Consider the following 14,794-nt stretch of genomic DNA (forward strand, 5'->3'; position numbering starts at 1 on the left):
TAATCATTCCTGATGTTTTTTTGAATCTGCGCTTCAAACGTTTGGAACACATCCTATGTTCTGGACTCGCCATGTGGCACTGCATTTGTATTCCATGAAGATAGACCCAAAATGCTGGAGTAACTCAGCGGGACTGGCAGCATCCCTGGAGAGAACGAATGGGACACGCCATTCCTTCTACCCAGAAATATATGCTGCCTGTCCCGCTGAATTACTCCAGCATTTTGTGTCTATCTTAAGTCTAAACCAGCATTTGCAGTTCCTTCCCACACATGTGTACTCCATGGTCTGAGGTGTCCTGTCTTGCTTTTGTTTGTTAGCTGAACTCAACTAACTGATAATGAATATATTTTAAATACTGTTGATATTGAGTTGCTTATTGTTCAAGAAGGAACTGCAAATGCTGGAAAATCGAAGGTACACAAAAAAGCTGGCGAAACTCAGCGTGTGCAGCAGCATCTATGGAGCGAAGGAAATAGGCAACATTTCAGGCCGAAACCCTTCTTCAGACGAAGGGTTTCGGCCCGAAACGTTGCCTATTTCCTTCGCTCCATAGATGCTGCTGCACCCGCTGAGTTTCTCCAGCTTTTTTGTGTACCTTTGAGTTGCTTACTGTTTACTTTGAATCTCTCCCCCCCCCCCCCCCCCCCCCCCCCCCCCCTCTCTCCCACCTCTCTCCTCTTTTAAACCATCACAAATTCTGTGTCCCATACATTAGAATGCAGGTTTAAACTATTGAAGTATGTATAGCAAAGTTATCCCCATATTGCTTTTATATATTGAGTTTCTGTTTTTTAATGGTACGATAAAGAGGGGAATTATGATACAATGCCCAGTCAGCAATGATGTGTGACGTGGAGGTGGTAGTCTTCCCTTGTGCTTGTCATCCTTGTACCTAGGTGGTCATGGGAGTGGGGGATTTTGTGCAAGAAACTTTGGCGACTTACCACAGTGCATCTTTCACCTGGTAATCATTGTGGCTTTATCACACCAACAATGCATGAGTGTTTTTCCCAGACTTTTTCAAGCCTCTTGTGGCTGTGATATCTTTCAAGTAACTGGAAAAATATTTGAACCAGAAATGGGCATCAATAAAGTGTGGCATTTTCAAAGAATGGTTTGACAAGATATTTGTTTTACAAGTCCAGGCATGATTGAAGAAATATCCTATTAGTGGATAGTCATCCGTTCAACAGCCTCTCACAACAGGATGGAAAGCAAAGGATGGGATAGTATCACCCATGTCCCTCTATTCCAAAGCATCAGGAATCTTTCCACACTACAGCCCTCGCCTATTTTGAGATACTGCTGGATTATGTAGGGTAGCAGGGCGCTGGATTCTTGAATGAAAAATATTTTCTGAGTTCTGTAAACAAATAATAGAATAGACAGGTCAGTCCATGAAACAAGCACTAATTATTTTGACATACAATAAAATACAGTAGATAGACACAAAAAGCTGGAATAACTCAGTGGGACAGGCAGCATCTCTGGAGAGGAATGGGTGACATCTCAGGTCGAGACTTCTTCAGACCTTCAACTGGTCGATGTCAAACATGGTGCCTAGAATAACTCTTATCTGCCTGCTTATCACCCATATCCCTCCATTCCCTGCATATCCATATGCTTATCCAAAAGTCTCTTAAGCGCTACTGTCGTATCTGTTTCCATCACCACCACAAATGGCAGTGCGTTCCAGGCACTCACCGCCTCTGTGAAAAAATAAAACTTGTCCTGCACATCTCCTTTACATTTTGCTACTCTTACCTTAAATCTATGCCCTCTTGTATTTGTTTTTTTTGTTTTCCATCCCAGTAATTGAGTATAGAAGTCAGTAAGTAATATGTATTAAATATTTGTTCAGCCACTTTTAGAATATTGTGTGCAGTTGTGGCTGTCCATTACAGATAGGATGTGGAAACTTTGAACAGGATGCTGCCTGGATTAGAGGGTATTGACTATAAGGAGAGGTTGGACAGACAGATTATTTTCTCTGGAAAATCAGAAGCTGGGGGAGAGCTGAAAGAAGTTTTTATAATATTAAAAGGCATTGATAGAATAGGCAGAGGGTGGAAATGTCAATTACCAGAGGATCTCGACCTAAAACGTTACCTATTCCTTTTCTCCAGAAATGCTACCTGACCCACTAATTTACTCCAGCATTTTTGATATGAAGCAAATCAATGTCTGAATAGAGTAATTTTAAAGTATTGGATAAATGTGTTTGATAATCAAAACTGCTAATTGCCAAATTGTAGTAAGCGGAATCGCTGTATCATTCTTTGATCTTTTCTAGATCATGTGTTTACAAGAAGTTCAAGACAACCACTATGGAATGCAGCTGAAGCCAATACTGGAATCATTAGGTAAGTGGTTGTTGTATGGTCATAAGGTCTTGGAGTAGAATTAGGCCATTCAGCCCATCAAGTCTACTAAGCCATACAATCTTGGCTGATCTACCTCTCCCTCCTAACCCCATTCTCCTGCCTTCTTCACAAAACCTCTGACACCTGGACTAATCAATAATCTAGCTATCTCTGCCTTAAAAATATCCACTGCCTTGGTCTCTACAGCCTTCTATGGCAAAGAGTTCCACAGATTCACCCACTGACTAAAGACATTTCTCCTAATCTCCTTCCAAAAAAAACCCTTTAATTCTGAGGCTATGACCTCTAGTTCTAGACTTTACCACTAGTATATTGTGTGGTATAAGGTATGGTGGTGGTACTTTAGCCTAAACTTAGACTTTTTTGCCAAATCTTGGACATTGTTCAGATATCTTTGTTCAGAGTTTTTTTTTGTGTTGCTTGATTGAAGAAGATTAAGAAAATATCCCTTGATCCTTGCAATTTCTGATCATCTTCGATCTTGCAGTAAGACAGATCATTTTCCAAGGAAAGAAACAGAAATATAAGGGTTTGATTTAAAAAATAATTGGTATGAACTCTGTTTATAGTCGGAGTTCAATAGATTAATCTTGGCCTTTTCACATCTCAGTTTGTGAGTTATTAAGTTTTGTGCTTTCTACTATTCAGAGATTAATTCCACCAAGTTTTAACAAACGTGTCAATCGCTAATATTGAAAACATTGTTTTTGTCTTCTTTCTACAGGTTATCATTGTGAGTACAAAATGCGGACAGGAAACAAACGAGATGGCTGTGCCATTTGTTTTAAACGTTCAAAGTTTTCACTCGTCTCTGCTAGCCCAGTGGAGTTTTATCGTCCAGTGATCCAGATACTAGACAGAGACAATATTGGACTTTGTGGTATTATTACAACCAACTCTTTCTCAGTCTGCTGCTCGCGTGTGTGTGGCAAACACTCATCTCTTGTATAATCCACGTCGAGGGGACATCAAGCTCACTCAGCTTGCAATACTCCTGGCTGAAATCAACAAACTGGCGTCTGATGGGAAGGATGGACACTGTCCAATTATTCTATGTGGGGACTTCAACTCTGTCCCTGATTCACCATTGTACAATTTCATTCGGAATGGGAAACTCATTTACGCAGGACTTCAAATAGGAAAGGTACCGGCTAATAAACTATCGAAAATTACTTTTAATATTGTTTAAACTTTTTGATGTATTTTTTGGAAAACATGAACAATATTGTCTAAAAAAAATAATTTAATAACACCTTGCAACTCTTAAGATGGTTTTCCCAAAAGCAAGAACAAGACATTTCTTGCTTCTAACTGTCACAAGACACCAAGTTAATGGTCAATCATGGTGCAGCTTTTCAGATGCTAAAGTGACTCATTTCAAAGCACGGTACCTGAAAACCATAACCAATTTGGATTGGATGTGATGAATGTGTTTTGTGCTTATGTTTTTCCATTTAGATTAACAAAAGATAATTAATTTAAATGGCTAATCAGATTGCCAGTATTAGATCACTTAAAATAAAAGCAGAATCTGTAATATAAGTACCTTCTCATTTTCTTTCATAGCTTAACTTTATTGACACTTTTGCAGCTCTTTGTATGGGTCAGTTTCACTTGATGAGTTAATTGTCACGAGGAGCAGTAATTGCTTGTTGCATGTTATTTGTGTGCATATTTTTACACAGTGAAGCCATTAATATCTTTCTAAATGCAATCCATTTGCTTAAGGTCCATTTTTGTTCCCAGGTGAGATTTGGACAATTTACCAAACTTCGGTTCTCTTCAGGTCACCAGTTCTGTAAACTGAATGATAGTATTTAAATTGTCAAAAGTATAAATATTCTTTCTGGGAATTGCCACTTTATTGTAAAGCTCCAAGTCCAAATGCGAATGGGAGTTTTATTCTATTTGAACTAGTCCAGGCCGAAATTCTGTGAATTTAGCCCCTTGTGTTTTGATTCACTGCTTTTTATAATAGATCCACCACTCCACCAAAACCACCTAAATTCCTTACCACATCTATACTAACTTACGATTGCAAAATTATCATACATCAAAATGTTTTCGGTGAAAACAAGTCTGTATACAAAAATCTACTTGATCGTGTCGTTCTCATTTTAACTTTTATTTTCTCTGAAGCCTGTGACAAATAAATAGCAAAAGCTGCTGCAGCCTGGTTCCTGCTGCCAATTTTAATTCTCTTCTCCCGGTGGACATTCTCCAGTTTTAAATCAACAGCATAAGTCTCTGGTGAGATCAGGGTTGGAAATTAGTCTATAACAACTCGCATTTATATAATTCAATAAATATGTTTATGAGAACTCAAGGGATTTAAGTGGAAAAGGAATGGAGCTGGAGAGAGAGAGAGAATGAATATGAATCAAGGTTGGTTAGATGATTGCACTTTGAAGAGTTTCTAGATTAAATGTTGCAGAATTTAATGAAGTGTTTGCGGAGGAGCATTTTGGGACCAGTGACCACAGTTCGATTAGGTTTAAAATAGTTATGGATAGAGACAGAGAGGGTCCATGTGTTAAACCACTCAACTGGGGTAAGGCTAACTTTGAGGGTATGAGAGAAAGTCTCGCTCAAGTTGACAGGAGCAGGTTATTTGAGGGGAAAGGAACATTAGCCAAGTGGGATGTTTTTAAAAGTGTGCTGACGAAAGCTCTGGATATGTACATCCCCGTTAGAATGAAGGGCAAAGGAAGCTTGGCTGACGAGGGAAATTGAGGCATTGGTCAAAAACAAGAAGGATGCATGGGACAAGTATAGGCAGCTGGGATCAAGTGCATCCCTGGAGGAGTTTCAGGAGCTAAGGAGTAAACTAAAAAAGATCAGAAGGACAAAAAGGGGCCAGGAGATAGCTCTGGCCAGTAGCATTAAGTACAATCCCAAAAGATTTTATAAATACACAAGGGGGAAAAGGTTAACTGGAGAGAGAGAGAGGGACCTCTCAGGAATCAAAGCAGTCACCTCTGTGTGGAGCCACAGGAGATGGGCAGGTCCTCAATTAATATTTCTCCTCTATTTACCGAGGAGAAAGACAGCAGAACGGAGGAACTTGGGGCAGTCAATGGAAGTGTCTTGAGAGCAGTCAGTGTTACTGTCGAATAAATATTGAAGGTACTGTTGTGTATGAAGGTGGCCTGATCAGATATATCCGAGGAACTAGAGAGGAAATTGCGGGAGCCCTGGTTGAAATTTACGAGTCGTCCTTAAATACAGGAGAGGTGCCAGAAGACTGGAGGGTGGCAAATGTTGTTCCTCTTTTCAAGGAGGGCTGCTGGGAAAATGCTGGGAACTATAGGCCGGTGATCTTAACATCTGTAGTTGGAAAGTTACTGGAGAGTATTCTGAGGGATAGGTTATACAGGCATTTGGATGGGCAAGGGCTGATTAGGGATACTTGGATGGGCAAGGGCTGATTAGGCATAGTCAGCATTGTTTTGGGCGTGGGAGGTCGTGTCTCACAAATCTGATTGATTTTTTTGAAGACGTGAGCAAAAAGGTCAATGAGGGCAGAACTGTAGATGTTGTGTACATGGATTTCAGTAAGACATTCAACAAGGTTCTGCATGGTAGGCTGCTCTGGAAGGTTAGATCACATGGGATCCAAGGAGAGATAGCTGAATGGATAGCAAATTGGCTCCATGGAAGGAAGTAGAGGGTGATGGTGGAAGGTTGCTTCTCGGTCTGGAGGCCTGTGACTAGTGGTGTGCCACAGGGTTCAGTGCTGGGCCTGTTACTGTTTGTCATCTACATCAATGATTTGGATAAGAACATACAGGGCAAGATTAGCAAGTTTGCTGATGATACAAAAGTGAGTGGTTTTGCAGATACAGTTGGTTGCGAAAGATTGCAGCAGGTGGATCGATTGGTCCGTTGGGCAGAGGAATGGTTGATGGGATTTAATACAGAAAAGGGTGAGGTGTTGCATTTTGGGACGTCGAACAAGGGCAGGACCTACACAGTAAATGGTAGGCCTCTGGGTTGTGTTGTAGAACAGAGGGATCTAGGAGTACAGGTGCATGGTTCCTTGAAGGTCGAGTCACAGGTAGATAAGGTGGTCAAAAAGGCTTTTGGCACTTTGGCCTTTATCATTCTGAGTATTGAGTATGTAAGTAAGGAGGTCATGTTGCAGTTGTATAAGACGTTGGTGAGACCGCATTTAGCATATTGTGTTCAGTTCTGGGCACCATGTTATAGGAAAGATATTGTCATGAAAGGGTTCCAAAAAGATTTACGAGGATGTCACCAGGACTAGAGGGTGTGAGCTATAGGGAGAGGTTGAGTAGGCTGGGTCTCTATTCCATGGAGCGCAGAAGTATGAGGGGTGATCTTGTAGAGGTGTACAAAATCATGAGATGAATAAATCGGGTAGACGCACATAGTCTCTTGCCCAGTCTAGGGGAATCGAGGCCATAGGGTCAAGGTGAAGGGAAAAGTTTTAATAGGAATCCGACGGGTAACTTTTTCCACACAAAGGGTGGCGGGTGTATGGAACAAGCTGCCAGAGGATGTAGTTGAGGCTGGGACTATCCCATCGTTTAAGAAACAGTGAGACGGGTACATGGATAGGACCGGTTTGGAGGGATGTGGACCAAGCGCAGGCAAGCTGGGACATTGTTGGCTGGTGTGGGCAAGTTGGGCCAAAGGGCCTGTTTCCACACTATGACTCTATAATTGATTATTAAACATGTCTACCTCTTCTATCTATTACAATCCTCTTTAAAACATATTCCTTTAGCCAAGATTTGCATAATTTCTCCTGAAGGCAAGTGTGTTATGAATTACAACTTCTTATCATTCATTTAGGTTTCAGGTCAGGAAACAGGTCACAGGGGCCAAAGAGCTTTGACAAACCCACTTTGGCCTCCAAGTCTTGGAATTTCATCAGAATGTCAATATGAAACAATGAAGGATGCAGGTATGACATCTGTTTGTTCTTAGCATCAAAACACCACTGAATCCCTTTTCAGTATAGTTCTAAGAATTGGTGAAATTCTGATTTTAAACTACTTTTGTAAGTTTTTAAAAATACATCAGTTTACTATTCTTGTTTTTCCTTTTTGAAATCTAAAATGTACAATTCTTATTCAATTTAAAGAGTGTCCTGTAGATGGTCTGGACAATTCAGAAAAGCCGATGGCTGATATAAAGAATTATCCCATGGATCAACAGTGAGTTAACTTTATGTTAAAATCGGGTGATTTCAGTGATAAATAGTAGTTTGACACACAAACTTGTTTTGTACCCCATCTGAACCATAAACACAGTAAAGGAATATGGTTATATGAACATTTTTGAACCCAACATTGTTTTTGCAATTGAATTTGAAATTAGAAGTTGCTTAAATGGTATTTGAAAGAGAGACGCGTGGATAGATTGAACTGGGCTGCATACTCATGACCAGGAATGTGCAGGCCCTAAATTTGCTCACAGTTAGCCCTCATTATTATGCCTTGCAGAGATGCAACCATCTAGAGGAAAAAAAGCTGTTCATGGAAAGAACAGGATGGGAATTTGAATCGAGACATCTAAGTTTAAGGGCTTAGGAAGAAACTGCAAATGCTGGTCTAAACCAAAGATAGACATAAAATGTTTAAGTAACAATATCTCTGGAGAAAAGGAATAGGTGACTTTTCAGATCAGGGCCCTTCTTCAGACTCGGGGGAAGGGGAAACGAGACCTGAAATGGCATCTATTAAGTTTAAGGGAGCAGGTTGCAAGTTTTCTGGGATAAATTAAAATAGTGTGTGTGCTGGATGAGAAGATTCTGAAGAATTTTCAGCACAGTGGAATATTGGCAGAAGGAAAATAACATGATGAAATGAACAGATGGTTTCAGTGAGCAGCTCATTTGCAGTTGTGCTGCAAATAATTTGATGAAGAGGCAGAATAAAAGGTAGGTTTTAACTGGTTAATGGCATAAAAGGTACGTCATTCAGGTAAATTCTAAATTATCACATTCTGTATTTATACGTGGATGATCATTTTTTACATAATCCAAGTGAAGTAATTAAGCATTGAATATGTGTAGGAAAGAACTGCAGATGCTGGTTTAAATCGAAGGAATGCTGGAGTAACTCAGCAGGTCAGGCAGCATCTCTGGAGAGAAGGAATGGGTGACGTTTTGGGTCGAGACCCTTCTTCAGACACTCTCGACCCGAAAGGTCCCCTATTCCTTCTCTCCGGAGATGCTGCCTGACCCGCTGAGTTACTCCAGCATTTTGTGCCTAAGCATTGAATATTGAAGCATTGAGTTTGGAAATTAATGTGCATTCACTTTCTCATTAGTACAGACGCACATGTTTGGGATTAATTGTTTGATTTTGGCAATGTTAATTCCATCAAAATGTTTACATGACTGTTCTTAAAAAATCTAAATGCTAATCTTTATCTTATGGAATTGTGCTAATTATAAATGATTTGTGTTCTTTGATTTCATAACAAACATGTGTTCTTGACCCGAAACATCACCTATTCCTTTTCTCCAGAGATGCTGTCTGACCCGCTGAGTTACTCCAGCTTTGTGTCTATCTTCAGCTATGGGGTCAAGATCTTGTGTGGCATGGAACGTACTTGTCAGTTTTATTTCCAAATGAAATATTACATTTCAAGGCTTTACATGACCATGTGCAAGCAAACCACATGATGCTGCATCACATTGTATATGTAATTCTACAAACTAATCAAACATGGTGAATGATACATATTATTGGAGAACTCCAGACCATAGTACAGGTGCACAACCTTTTATCCGAAAGCCTTGGGACCAGACACTTCTCGGATTTCGGAGTTTTTCGTATTTCGGAATGGAATATTTTTAGCGTAGATTAGGTAGGTAGCGCAGGCGGCTTGAAAAGTCTGGAGCGGCTGCCTCCTTCCCGGAGACCGGGGAATCATTGTAAATCATTGCTTAAATGTTAGTCAGTTAGTTTGGAGGGATTTTATGTGGTAGGGGGGTGAAGGGGGAAACTTTAATTCTTAGTCCCCTACCTGGTCGGAGAGGCGGGGAGCGGGCAATGCCTTACCGGGTCGCTGTGCGGTAAGCTCCGGAGTGCTGTGGCCGCCGACACACATCGCGGAGCTGGGGCTGCGAGCGTCTGGTCGCGGGCCGCGCTGGATTTGGAGCGCCGCGCAGCCAGGGGTAGAGTTGCCGGGGTCGGAGCTACAACCGGCGCCGCCCACGGCCGGACGCCCGCAGCCCCAGCTCCGCGATGTTGGGAGTCGGCGGCCACAGCGCCCCGGAGCTTACTGCACGGCGACCCAGTAAGGCATTGCCGCTCCCAGCCTCTCCAACCTGGTAGGGGACTAAGAATTAAAGTTTCCCCCTTCACCCCTCCCCCCCCTTCACATAAAAGCCCTCCAAACTAACTGACTAACATTTAAGCAATGATTTACAGATGTTTAAGTGCCCCCGGTCTCCGGGGAGGAGGCAGCCGCTGCAGTAGTACAGACCTGGGTTGACCGTGGGTCGTTTCGGGTCAAGTTTGGTGCCAAACGCGAGCTTTGGTGTGCAGACGACATCCTGGAAAAAATGTCCGGTTTTCAGAGCTTTTCGGTTTCCGGAACTCCGGATAAAAGGTTGTGCACCTGAACTTAGATAATCAACCTTGGGTGTCAATAATGTTTATTGCATAATTGAGCAATGACAATACACAAAAGTAAATCCATTAAGTTGATTTTACTTCCTGAATTCCAAACCATTATTGTCAGTGCATGAGAGTGTACTTAGAAAATGACTAAACCATGTAAAGTATGACATTTATTTGGTTTCTTTGGACTTTATCGTGTTTGTAAACTTATTGCTTTCAAATCTGGCCATTACCGAAATGTTATATTATGTTCAAACTATGTGACATAGCTGTATCTAAACATTTTAAGTCATCTATCGATGTGTATATAGCATCCACGAATGAAACAGTCAATTAAAAAACAGTATTACAATTAATTATTTTCTAGGACTGCTTCTGCAATTTGCCACAAATTCAAACTACTTTCTGTGTACTCCCATTATCTACCTGGGAGCAATAAAACAGAGGTCACCACTTGTCATTCCAAATCTGCTGTCACCGTGGACTATATATTTTATTCAGCAGCAAAACATAATGGAGCTGCAATGTCAGGTAATGAAAATGAAAAGCAAAAGATCATTTGTATTCCAACATTTTTCAAGGTATTATCTTCATGTTCATTAGTCATAGAAGCAGCATTCGGCCCATCAAGTCTACTCAGCCATTCAATCATGGCTGATCTATCTTTGCCTCTCAACCCCATTCCAGTGCCTTCTCCCCATAACCCCTGTAGGAGCCATTCATGCTTAGACTAGTAACTGTTTGCATATTTTATTTTGTCAACATAATTCTGCAAGAATTCTGCATGAATGGCTCCTACAACCCCTTTCACCCTTGATAATCAAGAATATGTCAATCACCACCTTACAAAATACCCAAAGACTTGGCCTCCTTAGCTATCCATGACAACCTTAAACTGATATATTATTGTTTTATAATTACTTCCATTTATTGCAGATATTGAGTATAAGACAACAGCTTCAAATCATTATTGTTTATAAATTGGTGTGAAAGAAGATTTACAACCCTGACCTAAAAATAAATGTTATTTCATATCAACAATTTATATAATTCAGGACTATTTCACTATATACCCAACACATTGTGGAGAGATAATAGTCTCTATGGAGACTTTTTAAATATTGAATATAATAAAGTTGCAACACTTCCATCTTGATTTCAAATTGCCCTTGCATACGAGTAATCTCCACACTGATATCACTTTCCTTCTTTCTGAATGCAAATTCAAAGTACTTGTTTAGTTCCCCTTTATCATAGAGCCTTCTGCTTGTGTTGTTAATGTACTGGAAAGCCCTGGGATTTTCTTTAATCCAACTGACCAAAGCCATTTCATAGTCCCTTTTGGTCTTTCTAACTGACTGCTTGAGTTCTTTACTACTCTTGCTGTGTTGCTCAAAGGCCCTGTCTAATTTCATCATCTTAAACCTAATGTACACATCCATTTTCTTTTTGACCAAACTTCTAACATCTGGTCATCCACAGTTTCCTTACCTAGCCATCTTTATCTATCTTCCTTATTGGAACATGCTAGTCCTGAACATTGATAAACATGTCTTAAAACGACTCTCACATGTCATACCAACTTAGCCAATAACAACAGAGGTGAGCATAAAGCAGAGGGGCTGGAACTTAGGTACATCAGGCCACTCCGCTCAGCAAATGAATGGAACATTAATGAGTCAGAGGCATGGTGCACACTGCCAGAGGCATAAGTGAGCAACCTTGCCCATAGCAGCCAGTTTTTTTTCCCCTGGATTTCCTGGAAAAATAGTCCTGGATTATACTAATTGTTGAAATGAAATAACATTTATTTTTTCCAGACTTGCTAGCTAACCGCTTTGCCAGTTCTTCTCCATTGTGGTAATGAATGCAGAATTCTTATGCGGGAAAGACACCTCGGTTCCGATGAAAGCAAATTTCCGTGCTTTATATTATTTAATGCTTGTGAACATTAATTGACATGTTACGCATGTTTGCTCGATTTTGTTGGAAAATGCCATATCTCTACTACCAAGGTAAATATAAAACAAGAGACCACTGACAGCTGCTGCAAAAGTCACATTATCTAACTAGTAAAGCAGCAAGTAAGAATTTCATTATCCTATCTGGGACACATGACAATAAAACTCTTGACTTGACTCTTGAGCTACGCTGATTTTGTTTTTAAAGACCCCAGTGGCACAAAATTGGTCCTGCCCCATATAAATATTGTTCCCCTCCAGCTCCCCCAATTATCACCTTTCTAAATATGTAACTCCAGGGCAAGAATTAGGATTTCACCTGTGTGGTCTTCTTAGTCTCCCAAAGAGTCGTACCTTTTTTCTGGTCGCCGCTGAATTTTGAAATATTCAAAACTTTTCGGCGACAGTCAGTAGCCTGACGTAGGTACTGTTGCCAGGATGACGTAGCTAGTCGCCGGTGCCGACTTCGGTGAATTCCATTGGCGACTACTTACGGCGACAGATACCGGCGACTGAATTGCCTTAAGTTGTCTTCATTTATCGCCGACAGGGTCATACCTCGTTGTGGGTGGACGTAGGTTGTCGTAGGTGGACATCCTAATGGGTGGCTGGTTGTAGACATTGTGGTGGGGGGGGGGGGGGTCCAGTCGCTGTTTTTTTGGCAACTTGCTACGACTATGACAGTCGCTGAAAATATCGCCTAAGTGGGACAGGCCCATAACTTTCAGCATTCTGAGAATCTTTTGTCATATCTCACTGGTATCGTCTTTAGCTGGTTGGCTCAGTAGACTATTTCTGTACAATTGCTAATCGGGGATGGTATGGCAATCCCGAAATAGAATTCCAAATTACCTGGAATTTGATGGTATTTCCCAGCCCGGTAAACCTTCCCCAACTGAGCACGCACGGATAACGGGCCCACAGCGCATGCGCGGGGAGACGGCGTCCCTACCGTGTCACCACCGCCATTTTCAATTGTAACGCGCAGGCAGATTGTAAGTACATACTTTTTCCCCCACAAATCATCCCGCGGGCCTGATTGGACCCTTTGGCATCTCCCCGCGCGTGCACAGTGGGTCCGGATTCCGCGCATGCGCAGTTGGGGCGGCAGTCGCACATGCGCAATTGGGGAAGGCTTCCCGGGCCAGGAAATTTCCCAAAATTATTTCATTTCCCTAAAATTACCCGAAGACATCCATAATTTCCCGAAATCGAGGTAATTTCCTTCAAAGTGGAAACACTGATGGCAATACTCTACTGGACTGTTTGTAAGAAAAGAATTTCACTGTGTGCTTGCACGTCACACACGTGACATTAAAGGCACCTCTGAAGTATTCTGCACAACTGAAAAGCAATACCTGTGGCTTCCAAAGAAAAACATTAGTTAAATATTCTGAAATTTCATGGAAGATAATGCAAGAACAGAATTAATATCTCGCAATAAAAATGGGCAATATTTCACAACTGCTCAAAAATGATTTTTGCGTGGTTTTGACAATAACTGGCACACCAGGCATGTTAATTTTCATCCACGTGCTGACAAAACTGAAAGGCAAGTTAGCAGATAGGCCATTTGGCAAACTGATAAATGACTCAAATATTTCAGTACCAGAATACATAAATAAGCGAACAAAATCTCCATGAGCTTTGTTTTATATACTGGGATAATTCTGCTTTTTAAACTGAGGTCTAAATGTTTTAGAATTCAGTTGCTAATATAACATTAGTTGCTAATAAACTAATGAAGATAACATTTTTTTTCTTTTGTAGGAGAAGATGGTCACTTGCAGCTTCTTGGGAAACTTGCACTACTTACAGAACAGGATCTTTGGACTGTAAATAGATTACCCAATGAAAACAACTCATCAGATCATCTCCCTTTGTTGGCCAAATTCAGACAAACTTTGACATGAAAGAAAGTTGCCAGTAATTATTTCCTTCTGTTCAGTATTTGATCAAAATTTGTATTTTATGGGATACAGCATTTATGTGTGTTTTTTGGGCTTTGATAGATTTCTGAAAGATTTTAAATAAAGTTTTTTTAAATCTCTGGTTATAATTTTGTACAAATATTTAAAGCTGTTGTCAGTTAAGGCAAATGCAAAACGACAGATACGAGTAAATGCACTTCATTGTGCCAAAAAAAAAAAGCAGACACATGCAAATCAGACATTACGGCACTCCTTTCGCCACAGGAAAAAGCAAAATAAAATTGACTGCCTCAAAGCTTGTGCCATAATTAAAGAGGCACAATAGACTCTGGTGCAACTTGGCATAGTGTGAATTAGGATGAGAAGAATGACGATTGGACAGAAGTAGATTAAATATTGCAAACATGTAGCTAGTTGAAAGAAGGAACAGAAGCATTAAAACAGGATGTGGGGGTATGTGGCTGAAGTGGAGCAAGATGGTGCAATATAATTTGCCAACTTGCATGAAGCTCAAAAGGCCACATCCTCTTCTGCCAACTAAATCGCAGCATTTTCTCAGTTATAATTCAGTCTTCCAAGCACTACATAGGAGAATACAGTAATATGGCATTCTTGATTACTTAACCAAAATGTGGATTGCTCCAATGAAAGAAGATATTACATTAAAACCAGTTTCCACACCTCTTAAAACCTTTCCTTTGAAATTCCACAGTATGAATATTTTGGTGGATGCACAGGAAAACACACAAGGAAATTTACTCATCTTTGCTATAAAAAATGGGAACTAGGAAAGTACCAGGTTTTATCATTAATTAAGATCTGGGAAATTCAGGTCCCATCAATTGAGTTTTGCGGGGGGAGGGAGAGTAGAGGCATGAATGGAGAAAATGGTTGTGAGGACATGCAAAAAGGCA

The 14,794-nt window shown here is 40.7% G+C and overlaps 1 protein-coding gene across 1 annotated transcript in view; it reads left to right on the plus strand.

Moving 5' to 3' along the window:
• The window catches only part of angel2 (angel homolog 2 (Drosophila)), a 44,137-nt gene extending 30,138 nt beyond the window's left edge, over positions 1-13,999 (plus strand). Inside the window, 7 exon segments of the mRNA XM_055639762.1 lie at positions 2,297-2,366; positions 3,112-3,263; positions 3,265-3,531; positions 7,206-7,317; positions 7,498-7,570; positions 10,356-10,519; positions 13,720-13,999. Coding sequence (XP_055495737.1) covers positions 2,297-2,366; positions 3,112-3,263; positions 3,265-3,531; positions 7,206-7,317; positions 7,498-7,570; positions 10,356-10,519; positions 13,720-13,862 — 981 coding nt within the window. The 3' untranslated portion in view covers positions 13,863-13,999.
• The last annotated feature ends 795 nt before the right edge of the window (positions 14,000-14,794 follow it).

The sequence above is a fragment of the Leucoraja erinacea genome, chromosome 8 (assembly GCF_028641065.1).
Source record: "Leucoraja erinacea ecotype New England chromosome 8, Leri_hhj_1, whole genome shotgun sequence".
In the NCBI taxonomy this organism is placed as follows: Eukaryota; Metazoa; Chordata; class Chondrichthyes; order Rajiformes; family Rajidae; genus Leucoraja; species Leucoraja erinaceus.